Below are 23,611 nucleotides of genomic sequence, written 5' to 3' on the forward strand. Positions count from 1 at the left end.
CATGGTGTGCACCTGCGGTACCCAACCAAGGGCAGCAAGGCAAGGTTTGTAGGGAACAATGAGGTCCTTTAGAACACTGCTCAGTGTCAACAGCCCAATCATCCTACAGCACCACCAAAGGGAGAAGTGTCTGTGCCCAAAAGCCAAGAAGTGCCAAAGCAGAAAAGCTTTGCTCTCTTTGTGCACGATGCACAGGCAAGTGTTTACATTGCTAGAGAGGGTATTTTCTAACCCAAATTGCTATGTTAAAGCACTCTGAGGTTAAATAACTAACCAAAATCTAGAGTTGGTCCCTGATTCCTCACGCTGCCAGAGAAGTGTGTGTTCCCCATCTCTGGAACTGCCCAAGGACCATGGATGGGGATTTGGGTACCTGGTCAATGGGAGGGTGACTGTGCCTGTGGTGGGGCTGGGACTGGATGGGTCTTAAAGTCCCTTCCAACCCAAACCATGCCATGATTTTATGACAGGAACCCATCTGTCAGCACAGTAGATTTGGCAGCAGTGTTTGAATGATGCTTATTGGCCTTCTTCCAGGAAAGATGGAGCTATAGGCTACCAAACATATGTCAAACAACTGGTCACTGAGCATATGTTTACATGTCAGAAGATGTGGGACAGGCATGGCTAGAAGGTAGAGATAGCATAGAAGGGAGCATATATAAGACTGACATTATAAGCGCCCATCATGGGCTGGGACAACACTTGATACTTGCTTACGTACAGCATAGCATGGCTTGTACCGAGCTGTCATTGTTCATTGGTCCAGGAGATGCATTTTGCACAGACACATACAGTGACCACCTTATCTAGGAACAGGATGGGCCAAAAACCCATTCAACCCCATGAATCAAATCTGAATCAAATGCTGTTGCATTTGATCGGCAGATGAAGTGATTCAGTTTCTCCCAGATTCTCCCTGGGCAATGGAGGCCCTAAAAGCAGTGACACACTGCAGTTCTTTGCTCATGGACGGCCATGGGGTACGGAAGGCTCTACGTACTGCAGTCAGTCACAGGTCAGACAAACCTCCTTTAACCCTCCAACCAGTCCCAGTGGCCTGAAACCCAGTCTGAACCATGGGCTGCTTGTAGATGGAGAGCTCAGAGGAACCATCTAAGATCCTCCATTACACAAAGAATCGTCATTCCCATCCTTCAAAGGACGCACAGGAACAAACACATAGGAACCAACTTTCTGGAGACAACTGGAGGCATTTAATGCATTGGCTTCTCCTAAGGGTTCCTCTACCTACAGGAGGGACACAAGGAAAATCCCACACCCATTCCCTGCTGCTTCACTAATGCAAGAACAAAGGATGTTTGAAGGTAAGTATGAGCCTCAGAGCTCGGGCAGGTTTCTGTTTGCTCTAAAGGAGGACACCAATGTGCACCATGGAAGTGACAACCTGAAATCTGTGGGTTTTGCTTTGGGGTTTTTGTTGTTGTTGCTTTTGCTGGGAGTTTCTACCCCTTCTCAACACCTATTGCCCAGCAGCACATGGGCAGCTTGGTCCTCACAAGCCATCTCCAAGCAGAAGGAACACACTCCGCCTGTATCTGAGAAGTACCGTGAATATCACCTACTTCTTTTCTTTACAGATATCAAAGCAAAGGAAAATACAATCTCCTTTTCACTCCGATGGTTTAAAATCAGCACCATCAGGGACAGGAGTAGAAGAACTCACTGTGCTCTGCAAGCACCAGCAAAAAAACCCCAAAACAATTAAAACCACAAAAAAATCCCAATATCCAGCTAAAAAATAGCTTGTATTTGAATAGCCTGATGTTATTTAGCATAACTGGGCCTACTTCCTGATAGAGTCTTCAAAAGGGTTATTCCCAGCAGGGACAATGTCCTCACCATGGCCATCCCATTGCAAGGCGCCTTTGTGAACACTTCAATCACTGCTGACAATTATAACACAGGCTTCAGCAGTCCTTCCAACCATTCTAATAGCTTCAAACATTGGTTGCAAGTGATTAAAACCTCAAATTTTATTTGCTCTCAAGCCACAGAGGCACGGAACTAATAAGAAGTTGAGTGCTGACTGCTCATAAAGCAATTCCATACTAAGCTCTCATAAACTAGTTTATGTGTCAACACCAGCAGTTCTTTCCATAATTTCCCTGCAGTACGATGGTAGGGGTCATTCATAAAGCAAAGGTTGCCCAAAGACAGAGCAATGGGCTCTGAGGGCATCTGCAGGGTAAGATGGCTGTTCACACTTGGAGACAAGTCTGAGGGCAAAAGGGGAGGAAAGGAAGGCAGAGCTTCATCTCCAAACATGTCTCACAGTGCTTTACAAGACAGCCCTCAATAAGCAGAATGGCTGTGAGTCCCGTACTGTCATAGAATGATAGAATGGCCTGGGTTGCAAAGGCCCACAGTGCTCATCCAGCTCCAACCCCCTGCTGTGTGCAGGGTCACCAACCAGCAGCCCAGGCTGCCCAGAGCCACATCCAGCCTGGCCTTGAATGCCTGCAGGGATGGGGCATCCACAGCCTCCTTGGGCAACCTGTTCCAGTGCGTCACCACCCTCAGGGTGAAAAACTTCCTCTAAGATCCAACCTAAACCTCCCCATCTCACTTTAAACCATTCCCCCTTGTCCTGTCACTGCCCACCCTCACAAACAGCCGTTCCCCCTCCTGTTTATTCACTCCCTTCAAGTACTGGATGCCCACAATGAGGTCTCCCCACAGCCTTCTCTTCTCCAAACCAAACCAGCCCAGTTCCCTCAACCTTTCCTCACAGTAGAGCTGCTCTAACTCTCTGACCATCTTTGTAGCTTCTGTTCTTGAAAACAGAGCAGATCCAAATGCATCCTACGCATGGCACAAAAGCAAAGGGCAAGGCAAAGCAACCAGCAACTCGCTTCAGTGGCTGTCGGGGCTGCTGCAACCCACATCACCTGCAGTGACAGATTGCCACCATCCATCAGCTTTTGTGCTTGCTCAGCATCATTTTGAAGGAAGTGGCAGCAGCATCTGACTGGAGGTGAACCCATCCATCACTGCCAGAGCCACGAAGGCAAATGCGTTCCCTAAGGTGGCTCACATCATCCCCATTGACAGCAGCAAGTAATGACAGGCTGGAGAACAAGAGATAATAGATAAGGAAAACAATTCAGGAGCAGAGGCAGTGAATTATCTTATGAATCACACCTAGACAGAGAGGGAGGAGAAGGCTTCTAGCCCTTAACCCTGTTGCAAAATATAATTGTTTTGCTCCATTTGTCAGCTGACTCGGTGCCTTATGGTGTCACAGCAGGTCACCCGTGGATCAAAGTGTGTCCAGTGTCAGCAGGGGTGAGAATTCTCTCTTGCCATCATCCAATGCACAGGTTCCTTTAGCAATGGTTCAAGATTAAAAAAACCCAGCACCCTGACAACCTGCTTCACCTTATATTGCTAGAATACATGGAGCCATACTAAAACAAAACAACAGCAACAACAAAACACATGTTAAATGTTCAAAACACTCAGAGAAAGGAAGATTTGTACTAAGAAGCACATCTTCTTGGACAACACAATGTCTGCTCCCCAGGCAATGGTATGCGCCCACACTAGGCAGCTCATTGCAGCACCAGCACCCTTACCACGCCAAAGATGCATTCATGGAAGCATTTAATGCCATTTTCTTGATGCCTGACCAGCCCCTCCCTGCCAGTAGGTGGGGAAGAGAGATATCTGCCATCTTGAAAGCCAAGGATGATGAGCAAGAAGAGGACCACACTGCAAGTCTAGCACCAACCAGGTCTATCATTAGGGCTTTCACTGCAATTTGAAATTTGAGGGGAAAAAAAGGGCAAAAAAACCCCACAAAACATGAAGGACAAATAGAATATTAATGGAAAAAGCACAAACAGTCCAAGGCTGCTTAGAAAGAACCAAGAAAAAATCTCAAGCACATTCTTTTTATTCGATGAGTTTCAGTCTTTAGGAGCACCAAAACACAGCCCAACGTCACTGCTGCTCTGTTGACCAAAGGGAACCCGACAGCCTTAAAGGACGCTCTGATTTGGGGAAAACTGTTGATCCTGATGAGTTTCCATTTCATATCAATAAATCCACTGTAAAATCAGCTTGGTTCCTCAACTCAGGCTCCATCAGACAATGCAAGCTATGTGATGCAGGTTATCTCGTTGTCAACAATTCTGCTCATTTGCAATACATTGTAGGGAGGCAAGGTCAACACAGTTGTTCTTCAAGTAGCACAGATATCCCCATATTCCCTTGGAGAAGCAAGCTCATGGCCATGCAATGGCCTGGATAATAATCACTGTGAAAAACAGGGCAGAGAGATCCCAAACCCAACCAGAAAGTCAGATGCAGAATTTATATTGTAAGAAAACACTAAATGCAGATGCTTGCCTTAGGATTACCCAACGATGATGACATAATATGGTTGTTGATGAGAACAGTATTATCTCACGCTCAAGATCAAATCTAAGTAAGATGAAAATGGGATAAATCCATTGCATCGCTACTCCCCCACACCTCTAGGATGTGGGTAGAGCCAACTGCTGTGCACTGGCATCCCTTTAACATTCACAATCCTACTTGAAAGAAGGGCTGGATGGACAAGGAGATGGTGAGATGAGCTGCATGTCCTGCACTGTGATCCAGGCTGTAACTCCTCCAGTGGTCCCTCCATCTCACCTTCCATCTGCCCACCATGGGATAGGACACATGAGATGTGTTCCTGTATGGCACCACAGCCACATGGATGCACCCTGGGCTAGAGATCCAGGCAGCGCTGCAGTAAAAGTATTTGATGCATAAGGCTGTCAGTTGGCTGGCGGGTGAACATGTCACAGAGGGATGAATTACAATCCCTTTTTCTCAGCACAAATGTGTTGCTGGAGATGGAGCGCTTGTATGGAGTCCTAAGGGAAATCCCCCTCTGACCCCAAATGAACCAGCTCTGAGGTTTCAGCACATTCTCAGCTTAGGAAGGGCTTTTTGCAAAGATAGTGCAGGGCTGAGACCAGAACCCACCTCCCAGCTCCTTTTTCCACCAGTTTCCCACCAAGTTTAGGCTAATTTAGTCCTGCTTTGATGTCCTTCAGCAGGTCTGAGATTGGAGCAGGATCACATTCCAAATCTGTAGGCAGGAAAACGGAAGGGGAAAGGAAAACTTTGAAGAGCAGAGGGAGGAGGGAGGAAAAAATGCTTCGAGATTACCCATTTTCTTCTTAATTAAGAACTGTTGTAAGTCTAAAACCTGTGAAAGCAAGTACTGAACCTACACATCAACCAATTCACTGGTTATTCCTAATGAACACGATTAAAGCTCTTTCATGTAGCCAGAAACTTGCCGGTAAACAGTTTATCTATGACATTTTCACAGCCAACATTTCCTTATCTACCAAAGGATAACGTCATTAGATTGATGGCAATCATCCTCATGAATTCCACAGCCTAGCTGGGTGCTACTGATTAGCTACAGGGAGGAAACTGCTTGGGACAGCAGATAAACATCAGCCCTTCCCCCAGTCCTCTCCCCAGACACAGAGGATGGCTGCAAAGCAAATGCAGGTATTTACACAAGAGATGCTTGGCTTTGTTGTGTCTGGGTGCTGCTGGGTCCATAAACTGTGGTTTCTGGAGAAGGGCAGTAAGACTGTCTACACCTCTCCCATTCAAAACCCTTCCTGATGCCTGCATGGGAGAAGAGCATAAATGCATTCCCACCTTCCACAACCATAAGCGGCCCAAGCAACAAATAATATAAACTAAAATAAAGATTTCTAACTTTTATTGAAGTGATAATAAAAACCAACAACCACATTGGACAGAAGTAACTTTTTCCTCCAGCTCTGATACAAACAACTGGATATATGAAGTCCCTCCCAGATCTCTGCTTGCCATACACAAAGGAAAACCCACAGATTTATCTACCACCCATAAACATCACAGTTTATTATGGAAACACTGATGGGCTCCAGGAGAGGAACTGATGAAACTGAACCCACTGAATTATTGAGCAGGGTGTTGCTCAAAGCTCCATCCCAGCCAGCCTGGGAAGACTCATATTAATATCTGATTAAATATCTGAGCATTTCCCAGGTTGGCTGTGAGTTTTAAAGGGAAATGGTTGAGAGAGTCAGCAACAGAGAACTGAAAATAGTGAAAAAACCATCCAGTCTGTTAATTTTGAGGGCATGTTTACTCCACTGCAAAGACAGGCTGGTGGCTCTTGGAGGAGCCAATTATGCCACATCACAGGTTGGATGGAAGATAAACAGCACCTTGTGATGCTTTTTGTGCCAAGCATTAATTACAAAGATGACCCGGGCTGACAGTCAGTGCTCATCTCTCTCCTCCTGCTTGTATTTACCCCACCAGCCTCTTAGGAACCAAACTCTCATCACAATACAAGCTGTAACCATTATCAACCACCACTTCCACCAAAACCAACCTACAAACATTTAGAACCTCCTGGTGTCTGCCCTGGTTGTGCCCTGGCATCAACCTCTACCATCACATAGGTGTCATGGCACCTTCCAACAAAACAAGGGCATCGCACTGGTCCTGCCATTATATTTCTAAGGAATTCCCCTGACATTACCAGGCAAGTTGCATCCTCTCTATACGTCTCATTTTTAAAGTGGGACTGAAAAATAAACACCAATGACAAAGACCCCAGAATGTGGGACCACTGAGAGCACAGGATGCATCTCCTCTGCCAGCATCTCCAACAGCTCTTGCTGTGGCTCTGCCTGAACTTTACCACCCCATTTTTTCCCCCCTTTCCCACCTAAGTCCTTGTCCATCTCCTTCTCATCTTCCTCTTGGCCAAACTGACCAGAAAAAGACACCCAGAGACCCCAAGGTTCACGCTTCATCCCATTATTCAACACTGGGCAGCATCCCTCACTGCAAGCACTACAGTTTTCTATTGAAGATCCCAGGCTAGATAAAGGCAGGCTCCCACTTTCCAGGAATCCCTCCAAGGGATCCAAGGACCATTTTTCAGCCCATGAGGCATTTTCCTGTTACAGCAATTCTGGATCAAGCTGTTGGCACAACACCACTCCAGCTGAGCACAAGCAACACTACATTTTACACACAAATGCCACTTGCTAGAGGCCAAGAGAGAGAAGAAAGGAGCACAGAGCACAAATAGAATTGCAGCCCTTGTCAAGCACCCATTGCTGGGCCCCTGCACAGACAGGATGCTGGGCAACGTCACCTGTGGTCTGACTCAATTGGCAAATTCTATGCACTTGCACTTGGCCTCACGAGGCATTGCCCCATCGATTCACAGATTTATTAGTCCGGGGGAATCCAGACGACAAAGACATCTGTTAACAAAAGCCACAGAGCAAGCTAACACACAAAACGCTCTCTCCTCTATCTTTGAGGGCCAGTCCTGTGACCTGAACGACTACAGGAAGAGATTTAGAGCAGAGAATACTGAAGTCTCTCTCTTTTAAGGGAAAAATCGATAAGATCAGAGCCCTGCCCAGCCTCCACATGCCCAGTTAGCGTGAACAGAGACCATCTGAAACAGCAGACAGTGACATGTCAGACTTACCAGTATAAGGTCAGAGCTCAGCTTCCCAGAAACAAGAGTGCACTTGTTCCCATATCTGTCAGACAACGGGACGCTTTGAGCAAGTCAGAAAAAATCATGTGTTTTTCTAATACTTGACATATGGAAAGGATTTACTTCTTTCTGCATGTAAGAGATTTCAGTGGGTTCAGTGCACTGCCGGAGGGAAACCAAATGAAGTCACAGGCTTCAGCAGCAGCTGAGTATCCAATGCCAGCGTCCATCTGGAAAGAGGGAAGAAGCTTTGCTTGCTGGGTTGATTTTACTATTTTACCTCTCAAGGGCTGAATGTTAAAGAAGTCAACCATCACGGCTATAATGTAGGTGCTGGGGTCTGTGTGTCATACAACAGCCCATTAGCAGTGCCACACTTAGCCAGCACTGAAGTGCAGTAAGAGCAGCATCCAGATGAGATTCATTTTGCATTGTGCCATTTATCATTCACTTCTTGCTGAAGAAGCAGGAACCCCAGATGGCAGCAGACAAATGCAATAAAACTGCTCGTTCAGACCCGGCTGCCCTGCTAATAACCCTTGCAAACATGCACACTAATTCTCATCGACCTCAAGAAGAGAAGCATTGAAATGAGATATCCTTTTTGGATATCGCTCAGCTAAAAGCAACGCCACCACACCCCGCTCAGCATCAAGCTCTTGACCTTCCAATGCAGCACAGCTCACAGCAGTGTGGTTTGCTCAAGCTCTGTGGTGGTGTAAGTGGTTACAAGCTAGGCTTGTTAAGCAAACCCTACACAGGGCATAGCAGCAGCGTGTATTGAATTAGAGGAACCAGGAGGTGGTTTGCTTTTTCGGAGAGGCCAGCATAGCTGAACCAAAAGAATTAAAAGAAGAAAGAAAACCAACACAAAATAGACCACAAGAGACAACAGACAGCAAGTGAAACAGCTTTGTGGTGAAACCAGCAGTCTGGGTGACTGGAAAAGTCAATGCATGTTCTTCCTCCACCGTTAACCCACAGCGTTCAGCCCTGTGGCAGGGCTGATGTCACCAGACTCTTGCACAACACCAAAAGCAACGCCCTAAGCATCATGGCCAGAAGGTTTGCTTTCAGTCTGATTTCCAATCAAAGCCTTTCTGGGATCCTATGAATCTTTCTCCTGAGTAAGCCCAGCTTCACATGACCTCCCTTTGCTAAACATCCCACCGGTTTGACCCTGTTGAGGTGAGTTTTAGGACGTCAGGAATTTCAGTTCAGGAGGAAAGCATTTGCACAGTTGGAGGTTAAAAGCACCACACTTCCATCCACATCCCCTTTGTATCAACAGCTACTGCTGCATGCTCCCTACCCAAAACCCAACAGACACAGCAAGGATGTCAGAGCTGCTCTCCTTGGAGCACATAGAAGGAAACATGAATAACCACACAACTGAGAGTAGCAGGCCCTGCTTTTTGCCACCTGAAACAAAGCTTCAGCTCTGCAACTGGTCAGCAAGGCTTCAGGAAAGCATACAAGTCAACCTTCAACAGGCAGAATGTTCCAAGCTGGGAAGACTTCAAACAAAGCTCAGCCTTTCATGCTTTTTATTCTCATTCCCCTCCCATAACTGTCCCCGAAAAAGTGCCTCTTTTGACTGCAATGAAGTCAACTGATTCTCAAGCGCAAGCTGACGTGCAAATAAGCATGCTGCCAAATAAAGGCTCAGAACCACAAGTCAAGGAGAACATGATAAACGATGGGTTCAGACCAATTCATCATTTCTCCTCCATTAACAGCTCATTGTAGAGGTGGCATGAAGGGATAAACATTTTCAAGCTGGAGATGAGCTACAAATATCAGTCACTAAAAAGCCCATTAAAACCTCCACTCAGACAAGCACAGCTTCTCCTTGCACATCTCCAACTGTCACTTGAAATCACACCCATCATGTCCAACCATGTCCACCCTTGAAATCACACTTGGGAGCCCAGCAGTAGATCTAGAAACAACCAGGAGACAGAGTTTGAGCCTGTATTCAAACATCCCTAAATTCAAGACTTAAACATTTTCAAGAGGAAGTCAAGGCAGTTCAGCTACACAGTTGGACCACATGATCTTAGTGGTCTTCTCCAACCTCAGTGATTCTACAATTCTACATGTGGCCACCAACGAATAAACTCTGTTTTTAAGCTTTGCTCATCCATTTATTTTTCCAGGCAAGCCAATGAGTTAACAAAGAGGTCCCCATTCTTAAATCAGATGGCTGTGGGCTGTCATGCTTCTCCATCAGAATGGAAAACCAAGGAAGAAACTTGGCTGTGCTCCGCTGGAGTGTAGCCAGCTTGATCTTGTTTGCAGGATTATGCAGAGGAAAATCCTACAGACCAAGGATTTACCTTCATATGTCAGTTTGGTCCTGTTTGTGCAGCAATGTTTCCCTCCCTGCCCCACATTTATTGGGATGAGTATTGGAATTGGGGAATTTGCAACAAATGGCACAGCACAGCATTGCAACAGGAGTGTTTGCCAGCAGAGCCCAACATCAATGAGGCTGCAGCAGCTCCAGCCAAGCTCTGAGGTCACCAGCATCTTGTATCAATATTTCACACACTCTTACATATCCGGATGCACAGACCTTGGGGTCAGGAGGCAGAGCTGGTCTGGCTCTGGGTATTTGCTCAGTATTCATTGAAAAAACTCAACAACCATTGAGAAAGCTCAACATCCAGTGAGAAAAGCTCACAAGAACAACCCCAAACCCAATCATCATTAACCCATCTTTGCTGTGAGCTTCCTAGCTTCAGTTAGCCTTTGCTCAAGGGGTGACTTCTTGCTGCCTTGGCTACAGATCAGCATCTGGTTGTCTACATGATTTTTCTGGAGGGCTTTCTTGACTCTATAACCATGAAGACTGGTGTGGCTGGCTATGGCCAGATCTCTCCTGCAACCTGATGGGGATTCAAAGCAGGCATATATTAGAGGTCTTTTCCAACCTCAATGATTCTACAGTTCTATGAGTGGGGATGGGTTCACGGTTGAACCTGAGGGGATTTTCCAACCAAGACCAAAACCTGATGGGAGAGGGGTCAGAAAGGCCATTCAGATGAGGCACCCTGGACGTCCAGTGAAAACCCCATGATAAACATCACTGAACTCCCACAACAAGTTAATGTTGCAGTCATCTGAATGTTCCACTGGATCCAAATTACACAGATTGAGCAGAGGAGAAGGTGTTTGCTCTGATCCTAAATGATACGGCCACCAAAACTGGGACCAAACACACATAAGAAAAAAGACCACAGCATCAAAACCAAAACCACGCTGTGCTTTTCCTGGTAACACATGGAAGAAGCCACAGCCCCAACCGTCAGAATTGATCCTCTGAACAACCATCGCTCACACAACCCACGCGCTGCCGGGAGTTTCCGTTTGTGGTGACTTTTTAATTCAATGGGACTAGTTTGCAAACTGCAAAGAGCAATTACCCTGCGGGGAAAACAGGCTCTACCTACCTGCCCCTTTCATGCAAAAACCAGCCATGTGTTTCATTTATCAATAAACGGTTTGGAAACTCCAAATGGGAAATTAACCTCAGGCTGTACCTGTTCTGGGATGATGTTGGGGTGAAGGACGGGACCTGGAGCTGTATGAAATTACACTGTGCAGAAACTTGGCCAGACTCCCAGAACAGGAGACATGAATGTGAACATCTGTATTAAAGGCAGAAAGACATTAATATGCAAAAGCATTCCAGCTTCCAAGCCTTCCTGTTCCAGAACTTCTAGCAGCCTCCCCTTCCAAATTAGGATGAACAGCTGCGACGTATTTGGCAAGCTAACCCCTGCCCTCAATTTAGAAGCTTTTGACATCACAAAATAAAGCATGTACACATTGTAAAAACCAAAGGGGCCATTAAATCATCTAGCTCGACTTCTGTACAAGAAATGCCACTGAATGTCACCACCTTAGCCTGAGGACTGCGCTATCGCTAAGCGTGGTTTCCAGACATGCCTTCCCAAAAGATATTCAGTGATCTTGGAGACTGAGGATCCCAGACAGCAGCAAAATAAGGAGGCACAGACCTTCGTAATCCACTTTTGCAAGGAACTTTTGGAGTCTATTCAAGCAAAAATCACGCCTATACATGCAAACAAAGACGGCTGTTGCAGATTGAAACTGCTTCTGCAATATATCCTAAGGTCACCGAGGACATGCGACTCCATTCAAAATAATCATTGAATCATGAAGGTTGGAAAAACCCTCTAAGGTAACCCAACTCCAACCCCAACCCCAACCCATCCCACCATGCCTGCTGGCCATGTGCCTCAGTGCTGCACCTCCATGGTGCTGGAACACCGCTGGGAATGGTGACCCCACCAGTTCCCCATTCCAATGCTTGACCCTCTCCCCAAAATTTCAGGCCAAGCACCATGAGATGATACAAGATAGCATCAAAACCCCTAAAAAGCACTCAGAACACAGCACCAGGATCTGCAAACTCACCCTGAATAGATCAGCACACAACTATAACATCATGCAGTTACACCTTACCTTTGGATGTGGTGAGATGTGCTTCATTTAGAGCTACACACATAAGTTTTGAAGAGAGCTGCACACTCAGCTGCCAAGAAATTTAACTTTCAGAGAAGTCAGCTCAAACAAAGCAGCACGTTGGGATTTTTCAGTGCGACCTTCCAAAAAAAGTGCCAAGTTGTGAAAGTTTTCCAGGAAACCACAAGATCTTTTCCAAAGAGGTTTCCCACATTACACACTGGTTAGGAGCTCAAAAAGCCAATGATGCTTTGGGTACAGCACTTGGAGTGGTTGGGTCTATGCCTACACTGTGCTACTGGGTATAAACTGGGTTTATGCTCATGGCCCAGGCACCAAGCCAGAGAGAAGAGATTTCTTAGCTCCATTCTCCTCTCCCCATCCTTCCCAGATTCTCATTTTCTGCATCTGTATGTACAAAATGAGATCAGTCATGGAAAAAGTGCACAAGAATTCCACAGTCCCCAGCCTACCCTGCCTCCAACTCAGATACCAGCAGCAGAGAGGCAGCACTTTCATTAAAGGAGAGGTGAGAATATTGCCATAGCGCTTCTTTTTCCCATTCTACAGACACCCTTCATTAGCACACAGAACAGCAGCAGCTCTTCAGAAGGAACTACTTGTTTCACTAGAAATTTACTCCTCCCAAGTCTTTTCTTCTCAGTTCTTCATTAATCTGGCATTAGAGGGATGAGGCTGAAGGACAGCGTGTGCTCTTTCGGGCAGAGAAATTAGTTTTAATAAACACTGGGCAGTCTCAGTTGAAGCCTTCTCAACTTAATCTTGGCAGCACGCTGCAGCACAGCCCATTGAGCTGCAAAGCAAAGCAGTGCCCACCATCCACACACCTCCCATCACCTAGCTAGCGAGGATTGGACTCTCCATCACTGTCTTTCTTCCTGCTTGTGAAGCATTACCTCTCTCATGGAGCTCTCAGACCCAAAAACACACACACATATCCATGGGCATCAATATCCGCCTTTAAGACAAGCTGTAGCTGCAGGACACCACCATCCCCTTCTCCACTCACAGTTTCACTGCAAGCTCAACCTCTTCAGCACAACAATCCCTTGATCTTCTTTTTCCCCCTATTCTATCCCATAGACATTTAAAATGAACATGAAAGCAGAGCCCAAAGTCAACTGTCCTTATAAATATCTAATGCACTGTCACCAGCACCCCCCAATGGGAATGCAGCCTTAGCTTCCATCAGCAGCAACAAGGCAGATGTGTGCAGGAGTCCCCATCTAATCTCATGACTTCCACTTGTCCCATCACTCAGGCACATCAAGGCCAGGTCAGATGGGGCCCTGGGCAGCCTGGTCTGCTATTAGATATGGAGGCTGACATCCCTGCCTGTGGCAGAGGAGATGGAGCTTCACGATCCTTGAGGTCTCTTCCAACCCAGACCATTCTGTGATTCAGCACATGTTTAGCAAGGGAAAATCCCACAGAAGCTAACCCCCCTCCCTTAATTTCTTCTATTGCACTCATTCATCACATTGGTGCCAGGTTTCCTTCTCATCTGGTTAATTTTTGTGGTCATTTTGGACTCACAGGCATCCCTAATGAGCTTTCACTGTAGTAATTTCATAAGACACGAGTAAAGTTGTTTTTTTCCTCCTATGTGAGGTGAAAAAAATAAAACCTCTTTCCTCAGCTAATCCACAAACATTCAGCCACCCACCAAGGACACATAGCAAAGTTTTTCTCCTTTCTATGCTCTATCCTTGGATCTCCTCCAGTGCACCTGGAGGGAAAGGCACTGGGAAAAGAGACCTGGTGATGGGTAGACAAGCAAGTTAAGAGCCAAAAAATAAAGGAAATCACTCAAGTTCAACTGAAAGGCAGCAAAGACATCCCTGCTTCCCCCTGGATAAGGATAAGACAGTCTCCTCTGGAAAAGAACACTGATTTGCTGCCATCCCTGTTGAGATCAGAGAGAGCTTCACCAACCAGCCAACCTTCCATGATTCTACCATCATTTCGCTTACAGCACTTGCTGTCTTCATGGGGAGGGACAACATATCCAAGTAAACAACGATGCAGCCCATTAAGCTGCGTTAGTGCAGCCGCCAACAGCAAGGCTGATGCTGGCATTTCCACTGCTTCTTTTGAAAAAGGTATTTCCAGTTCAATTCAAAAAGCTTAAATCTAGCACTGGTGGCAAACTACGTAGACAAGAGGGAAAAGAGATTTAGTTCCCATAGCATGATCAGGCATGATGGTAACAAGTCAATGGTTGGATTAGATGATCTCAGATGTCTTTTCCATCCTTAATGATTCTGTTGAGCATTAGCTCAATAACAAAACACAAAGCGTGTGATTTCACCCAGTGCAATGCTCTTGCTGCTACCTGAGGACGCTCATAGGGACAGCTGGGGAAGTTCTCCCATGCGAGGCAATGTGCTGGTTGAGCACCCAACCTCATCTCTCAACCAGAATCCTTCCAGCAGGTGAAGACTGGCTACACATCACTGCCCCTAGACAGAAAGGATATCAGGGAAAAGCCCTGGTAAAGCCCAAACCCTTTGACACCTACGTTAATCACTCAATCTTAGCCCATAATCCAAAGTCAGGCACACAGCCAATGGGTTTTGCAGACTCCCTCCCACTGTCATTTTGCCCACATGGGGACTAAGCCTGAGAATTAGCATTAGTGAAACACCCTCACCCTGACGGCATTAGTATGCACCAGGCAGCAATCAAACCCCACTGCTTACCTGGGGCTTGGAATTTCCCATCCTTCAAACAAGTAGGAAACGACCTTTACAGGGAATTTACAGAAGCCACAATATCTGCCATCACTGGTGACTGCTTTACATTGAAGGATGGCGCTGGGGAAAAATACAACCTAAATCTAGGCTGGAACTGTATTCAGTAGATTCTGTTTACAGTTCAGCCCAGCGGACTGTACAGAAGCCCTTCTTTTAGTCAAGCAGTCGTAAATGTATGGGATTTCTGGGCCTTTATATCCATGGTATTATACAGACACAACAGTGGTCTTCTGAAGGTTTGACTTTCTAAGAAGTCAATGGCTTCAGCATTAGCCTTACTATCTGAGGATACAGGTCCCAACAATAAGCAAACTCAAGTGGGTTAAGACCAGTCCCTGAGTCCCAGCTACTGTGATTCTGCCATGCCAGAGTTCCAGGAGCATTTGGACAATGCTCTCAGACACAGGGTTTGAATTTAGGGTGGTGCTGTGTGGGGCCAGGGGTTGGACTCCATGATCCCTTGTGGGTCCCATCCAACTCAGAATCATCTGATACCTTAACTTGTCATCAGCCAACCATACAGCCAACCAGGGGACTTCCATTCACTCAGACTAAAAGAAGTCTCACTCCTTCACAAAACATTTTCACTGCTGATGAAGCTTTTAACACATTTCAGCAGCTGAATCCTACAGCACTGCCAAGAAAACACTTTAATAGTGTCCACGCTCCTTGGGGATCTCTTGATGCCGGGAGAGAGGTGCCAAGAGAGGTTTGCATCTTTCCTGAGTATCTGGGTATCTCCCAGAGCAAACAGAAACTGACTTCATGGGGACAGTGAGGCTGAAACATGGACAGTGTAATTCCTACAAGGCAATGTAACTGCAAGGACAAAACCAAGGGAGTTCAGCAGAACAGTCTGCATTGTGGGCAGGGTGATACAGCCACACGCAGCCAGGAGCATCCTCAGCCCCATCCCTCCCCAGCCCTGTGTCACATTACAGCCTTCCTGTATAAAGAAAAGCTCAAAGGGTGTTTAAAGGATGTTTAAGTGCTGACAACAGGAGTGCTTCGGTTTTGACTGCAAGCACCGGAGAGAAACAATAATGAAAATTAAAATCAATATTTAATCCAACAATTGGATTTTCCTGCATTTAGCCCATCGCTTCAACATCATTTGATGTATTCATTCATGGAGATTCAGCTCTGGATCACTGCAGAAATCACCATCCGATGCCTTAGGGACCAAAGCACAATCAAACAGGCTTGAAAGAGCATCTTTCATCCAAAGCACTCACGTCTTTGGTCCTACAGTCACGAGCATTAACAAATTGAAACTGCACCTAAAAGGGCAAATCCAGCTTTCCTCTAACAGCAGCTTTCAGTGAAGCAAGTGATTTCTGTGACCTTTGGCCATCAGGGGATTAGCACTGAAGACACAGCAGAGTCTCAGCTCCGAAGCCTGCAGATATATCACACCAGTGTGGCTCAGCTCATCTGCTCAGGTCATTTCACAACTCCTGCCAAGTAGGAATTACAAGAGTATTTCACTCTGAAATGAATTAATGCACGTATCACAGGCACAGCACAGCAATCCATTACGTCGATGGATCACAGCTCCACGTTCTTCTCACAGCTTCATCATTTTACAAAAGAAACAAGAAAAAGAAAAGAAAGCCATCAGAAGCCTCAGCTCAAAGACACAAGACGTTCCTAAGCAGATGGGACCATCTTGAATCATTACCATTTCATCTGAAGGGAATAAGACTCCGCAGCGAACACCCAATTCATTAGGAATGGTTTGATAACTAATTTACACTGTCTTGCAGCTACGCAAGCAGCTCTCAAGGCTTTGAAGAAGGAGAGAGGCGTTGTATTTGATATTCCCCACATTACCCATCCTATATCTGCACATTTCAGACAACTTGCACTGCTTTTCAGCCAGCACATTCAGTTGCCCATGAGCCATAACCCGACCACCTTCCCCTTGTGTAACAAATGCTAACCAGGACATCTGTACAACACAGTTATTCCGAGCATCGCTCCATGACTCTGCATACATAACTGGTTGATGGACAAAACAGAGCTCTTATGGCATTTTCTAGGCCCAAAAAACCCCACAAAGCAGTCATATATTCAGCCAACCTGCACTGTAGTACTTCAGGTGGGACACACTGCATCAGTGCTTTTCCTCTTGACAGCTCCAAGGCATCGACCCTACCTGCTTCCAGCCTTACTTCCCCCCAATGTGAGCACAGCAAGCTTAGAGTCATCACTTCCTGAACACTTTTTAGGAAAGGCTTGGCAAAACCCCCTGATTACACATAATGGATTTCCTTGGAAGCACAGGCAGCCAGCAAACCAAAGATAAAAGGGAAAAAAAACAGAAGAAAATACACATAAGTTACCTCCTCTGGCTGCTGCTTGACTAAGGACAGAAGAAACATGGCGATTTCTCAGGAGCTGGCTTTGAAGATCATTATAAGTCCCGTTCCAACTCAGGATATTCTATGATCCTACAATTCTTGAATATAAGGAAAAACTGACTTCCACTTTTGTCCCATTATGTCCCTATTTTTCTTTCCCATTCCATCCTCAGCTGCCCAAAGGCTCATTTTCCTGCACAAACAGAAGTTGGCCACCAGCCCTTGGATCTACTGATCCACTCATGCAGCTATTGAGACCTGTCTTAAGCTATTAATTCTAGTTTGCTTTTCACTTCAACCAGGATGAAAACTAGGCCCACTAATGGCTACTTCAGGACTTTCTGATGTATATTCAGTATCTTTATCAATGATGCAGACAGTGGGATCAGTGCACCTTCAGCAGTTTGCTGATGGCACCGAGCAGAGCGGGGCTGTCACACAATAGAAGGGAGGGATGGCATCCAAAGGGACCTGGTCAGGCTCAAAAAGTGGGCATATGAGAACCAATGAGGTTCCCCAAGGCTGAGTGCAGGGAGCTGGGGGTGTTAAGTGGGAAAACAACCCACTGACAATCACTGATGCTGAGCTCACCTTCCTTAATCATTTTCTTCTTTTCTTTTTAAGTCAACACCATGCACACAGCAGCTACACAAAGGACAGCAGCAGCATCTGCTACACCCTCCTGAAAACACACAAGAGCAAGCAGGAGGGAGGAAGGAATAATGGGCTCCAGCGACGTAATTATTCACCCAGATAATTAGTGCAACACAAAGAAAAAGCTGTTGGAGGGAGCACATCTGGCAGCTATAACAAGGAAATGCCACCATCTGAATAAAACTCTGGAGGCCCATAATGTTGGAAAAGACACAAGGCACCTTTGTGTATCCAGGAGGGCTGGTTGGCTGTGTATTGCAAGGAGTTCATGCATGGATCTCTTCAAAGGTCCTGAATAAAGCTGTAATGGCAAAGCATTAAAAGTTTTCAAGCCATTGCTGTAAGAGCTACTCAACCACCTCTAAGAAGGTCAGGCTACCCATGGGCCATTTATAACATTACACAGAGCCTGAAGTCATGGGCAACCAAGTTATAGCTGTAGGAAACACATCTGTGACCCAAGGTAGCTGCAGATCCTGATGGCATCAGACCCAGCTCCAGAAGCTGCTGAGATCCTGTCCTCAAAACCAAGAGGCAGCACCCAGAGCCATCAGGAAGCCCCTAAGCACATTCACAAGAGGTGAGATAGTGGAAGCATCCATGTTAGGATGAGTGGGAAATATTGGTGTTAGGGGGACAGTTGGACTGGATGATCTTGGAGGTCTTTCCCAACCTTAATGTGTCTATGATTCATCTGGGGTTCATTCCCAGTTGATGGCCTGTCATGGTTTTGGTGCTGTTGCTGTCAGTATTCTACATCATAACATCATGTGCAGTATGAATCATTAATTGAGGGTATAAACAGTGGAATCATGTACAAAGGAAAAAGGGTTAAAGAGAAAGTACCTGTGACACGGCCCTTCCTTCTACATGCACTAAACCAGGCCCTTACACTTGCCCATCCTTGTCAATGGGTGTACAAGGAATAAGATGGCATATATGATGAAGCAAAGCTGCAGTGTGAATGGGAAAGACAAGAAGAGATCCCAGTTACATTTTGATCACCTACTCATATCTCAGAAGGATTCATAATTGAGGGGTATGGTTATCATTCACAGGGATAGGGCTTTAAACTAAAAGAGGTGAGATTTAGGTCAGATATTAGGAAGAAATTCTTTCCCAGAGGCGGTGATGCCCCAGCACTGCTGCACAGAGCTGTGGTGCCCCATCCCTGGAGGTGACAAGGCCACGGATTGACCCTGGGCAGCCTGAGCTGGTCCCTTCCAACCCAACCATTCTGATTCTAGAACAAACCCCATAGCCAGGCAGAACAGCCCTTTGCAATCAGCAGCAGTATTTTATCCCCAAATTAAACTGTATTGCAAAACACTTCAATATTTAGTAACCACAAAAACAACAACAACAAAAACAGCGAGCCAATGTACATAGCTACTTCTATCACCTGGATAGAACAAAGATTATCATGGCAATTTTCTTCTGCAGAATCTCTCTCTTGTCCTGCCTAGGATGATTTCCCTGGAGTGATATTTGCTGCATGGAAATAACATAGCTCTGGAATCAATAACAGCATAAAATCAGCTGGTAGGTCTAACTGCACGTTTATGTAACACAGTCCATCAACATTCCCCACACGGATACTGACCCTGCAGGAGCTCTGGATGAATGATAAAAGATGCTAAAAGATACTCTGGAAGCAGGAGCTGCTCTGGCACTGCAATGCCCAGCAGAAGGTCATCTCGGGTGAAGCAGACAGGCTGCTCATGGAGCGTTGTGTTTGTAGGGTACAATTAGCAGCACTGCTCTGTGTTTAATTGCTGGCAATTCATCAAGAGGATCGCACTGTCTGTAAACTACCTTGCTGCAATCTGAACTTCAGACCTTTAAAAGCGTGCCTGGCAGCCACAAGCCAAAGCTGATGTGTCCACATCTTCTGTGTCTGGGGTTAGAGAGCCGTGCTGGGATGAGGATCGACTCCAGGAGCTCCCCTGGTTGGGTACCTGATGAACAAGCTGTAGTTAAGATCAGTAATTGCTTCCTCAAACTGGCTACAGAGATTACAATCGTCCGAACCTCAGCAAGATGATTTTTCTTTTATATTTTTTATTAAAATGCTCTAAAAAGCCACATCTCCTAAATAGAATGCAGAGGGCCTTTCTGTAGTGAGATTGTATGAATATGTGCCTCTCCTAGAGGTAACTCTAAGGTTTTCCTTACACTACAATTGGCTCTACTCTGGGTTTGCAGTGATTGAGTTACTATAGCAATGAGTACAGGGCAACAGAACAGGTATTGTGCCACTGCCTTTGTGTAAAGCCTTCATGTAAAGATTATAATGTGGTATTTTCTGAATCTGGGAACAGATTCTTCTTCATAGCTTCATACCTTGGTTCTCCATAGCCTGCAGATCACAGTATCACAGCACGGCTCGGGTTGGAAGGAAACTCAACAATCATGAAGCTCCAACCCACCACCACAGGCAGGGCCACCAACCTCCACATTTAATAACAGACCAAGCTGCCCAGGGCCCCATCCAACCTGGCCCTGAACACCTCCAGGGACATGTAAATAATTAAGACTTTCTTCTCTTGCCCCCAAAAGAGCTACATTTACTCCTTTGGGGCATTAAATTGGAAGTTGAGACCCACGCACACCTCAAAACAGACTCAGAGCCTGGACATATTTTTAAGCCTGGCTTTGAACACAACAAGTTCTTCTCCAGCATCAGAAAAACAACCGTAACTCTAAGCAGAATTGGCAAATTGCCACTGATAATTTCTATGGTTGAAAAAGGAGTTGGCGAAAAGCAGTCGGATTTCGATGAAAAATACAAGTCAATTGCAGCTTTTTTTTCTGTGGATTTTTAACTTGGAAACATAATGTTCTAGTTCATAAGACATAAGGAATATGGCATTTTGAGTATTTAAATGAGTATGTGCACGCATGCCAACACATGGCAACCCACTGCTTTCCTGACCAAGTCTCAGAAACACAACTACATCCTCCAGTGCGGATGTGCCCGGGTATTTGCTCCAAGGAAACTTGGGCAGAAAAGCAGTTGCTGTGAATGTTGAGGAGGAAAACCAGAACAAACATTCCTGCTTTGCAAAAGGAAATTTGTTCTATGCTGCACAAACACAAGCCATGACTTCTTGGTTCAGTCCAGCTGCGCCATCCGCAATTGATGCCATTCAGAAACAGGGGCACACTGGCATGGGATCTGTGGCATCCAGGTGATCTTCCCTCAACCTCTTCTCCAGAGAAGCAGCACTCCATTGCCTGGAAGATTTCTGCTTATTGACTTAGAAGTGAAACAGCAGCTGACTGTCACCGGAGCAAAACTGAATCCTCAAAAAGCAACTAAAGGATCTCCAGGGACCACTGCCAGAACAAGCAAGATTGAAGCGGTGTTTGTGACTTCTTTTCCTTCTTTATGTAATATGCACACACATCCAAAAACAACAACAACAAAAAGGAATGCCAGACAACACAGGAGCAAAGAAGAACACAGCAACCATTACCCAGAAGATGGAATGTGACAGCTCTGACAGCAGCTTCTTTCTGAATCCTTCCTACAAACTTACCGGGTCTCGTGGGGACTCATCTCAAACAACCAGGGAGTCTGGCCAGAGCTCTTCAAAACAGCATTTATTCAGAGGAGTGAAGTCACCTTTAACAGCTCCCTGGCCCATCTCCCCTGTTAGTTCTCATCCCCATGCACACAGAGACCAGAGGCCATGCAGAAATGCAACCTCCACAAATGGGCCAAACAAGAACATCTACAACAGAGAAGCAAGGAGAAAACAGAATTCTCCCCAACACCAACAGGAAAATATGGATAGATTCAGCCAAACCCACACCACTCAACCCCTCTGAGCACCACGAACAGCTACCCATGACCTCAACCCCTTTTTGAACACCACAGATACATAAAGCCTCAACCCTTCTTGAGCACCACAACCATCTACTCACAGCTTCAACCCCACTGAGCATCACAACCAGCTGCCCATGGCTTCAACCCCTTTGTGTGCCACAAACAGCTAGCCATGGCCTCAATTCCCTTTTTAACACCATAGGTACCTAAAGCTTCAACCCTTTTTGAGCACCACAACCACCTACTCACAGCCTCAACCCCACTGAGCATCACAACCAGCTGCCCATGGCTTCAACCCCCTTTTGAACACCACAGATACCTAAAGCCTTAACCCCTTTTGAGCACCACAACCATCTACTCACAGCCTCAACCCCACTGAGCATCACAACCAGCTGCCCATGGCTTCAACCCCACTGAGCATCACAAATAGCTACCCATGGCCTCAACCCCTATTGAACACCAAAGATACCTAAAGCCTCAACCCTTCTTGAGCACCACAACCATCTATTCACAGCCTCAACCCCACTGAGCATCACAACCAGCTGCCCATGGCTTCAACCCACTGAGCATCACAAACAGCTACCCATGGCCACAACCACCTTTAGAACACCACAGATACCTAAAGCCTCAACCCTTCTTGAGCACCACAACCATCTACTCACAGCCTCAACCCCACTGAGCACCACAACCAGCTGCCCATGGCTTCAACCCCTTTGTGTGCCCATGGCCTCAGTCCCCTTTTGAACACCATAGGTACCTAAAGCTTCAACCCCATTGAGCATCACAACCACCTACTCACAGCCTCAACCGCACTAAGCATCACAACCAGCTGCCCATGGCCTCAACCCCTATTGAACACCAAAGATACCTAAAGCCTCAACCCCTTTTGAGCACCACAACCAGATACCCACAGCCTCAACCCCACTGAGCATCACAACCAGCTGCCCATGTCCATCCACTACATCAACTATAGGGTGAGGACTTCTCCCAGACCTCCAGCCACAGAACCACAGATCCCCACAATCTTTCCAAGCCAACAAAACCCAAGCACCCAGGTCAACCCAAGATCTCCCAGGCTTCTGCTTGGGTTCTCACCCACCTTGGTAGTGTCATCATGTGACCGCTGGTACCGTTTCCACCGGCAGCCGTAGATCCCAGTCAGGCATGATAAGCATAGCTGTGGCTCGTAGTACTGCAGCGGTTGGTGTTTAACCATGCTCCTGCCAGCCCCTCAGGAGCCACGTATCACAAAGCCATCAGGTCCTGGGAGAGCCCTTCAGCAAGAGGAAGGGAAAGAAAAGAAGGGGGGAGAAAAGGAAATTAAGTTCCAAGGGATATTCCAATACTTTAACAAGCAATTTAATAATTAACCATGCCCTCTAGCTACCGAGCAGAGGAGGAATGATAATCAGATCTATTCCCAGCCCAGCCAGTATCTCCAGCTTGTTACTCTCTAAATCTGAGAAGTTTAATTAGCCTGCAAGATTTGTTTCCTTGTGCTGTGTCTCTCACATCCCCAAAAGAGAATGCATTCCTATGAGTTATCACTAAGGAAAGCCACATGAGGACAAGATCAGTCAACTTGCTGCCCAGATGAGGGTTATGATTGAAAAGTAAAGATCCTTGCCCGCCGCAAGCACAACCTTAAAACTGATTCAAAGTTCAGTCTCTGTGAGGCTGAAACCCAGAACAAGGTACAATCAGTTCAACACAGGCATCCTATGGAGCCTGCAAAACAGTCCCAGATGAGGTGCTGACACTTCTGTGTGTGCTGCTAAAAAGGCAGATAGCACCTTCCATCTCTGTACAAAACATATCCAGCAAGCACTTGCAGGGATGCAGCTTTCACCCAACCTCCTTTCCATCAAACACACCCCAAAAGACCAAGCTGCTCTATTTGCCATGGGAGCACCAAGGGTTTTCCAGGTTGCTGGAA

At 46.2% G+C, this 23,611-nt stretch overlaps 1 protein-coding gene across 4 annotated transcripts in view; it reads right to left on the reverse strand.

Moving 5' to 3' along the window:
* The window catches only part of LOC107308597 (glycerophosphodiester phosphodiesterase domain-containing protein 5), a 135,334-nt gene that overhangs the window by 63,277 nt on the left and 48,446 nt on the right, over positions 1 to 23,611 (reverse strand). For all 4 annotated transcript variants that reach the window (XM_015852602.2, XM_015852598.2, XM_015852601.2 and 1 more), the window contains one exon: positions 22,775 to 22,949. In XM_015852602.2, coding sequence (XP_015708088.1) covers positions 22,775 to 22,891 — 117 coding nt within the window. In that variant the 5' untranslated portion in view covers positions 22,892 to 22,949. The remainder of the gene's footprint in view (positions 1 to 22,774; positions 22,950 to 23,611) is intronic.

This window comes from Coturnix japonica, chromosome 1 (genome assembly GCF_001577835.2).
Source record: "Coturnix japonica isolate 7356 chromosome 1, Coturnix japonica 2.1, whole genome shotgun sequence".
Classification (NCBI taxonomy): Eukaryota; Metazoa; Chordata; class Aves; order Galliformes; family Phasianidae; genus Coturnix; species Coturnix japonica.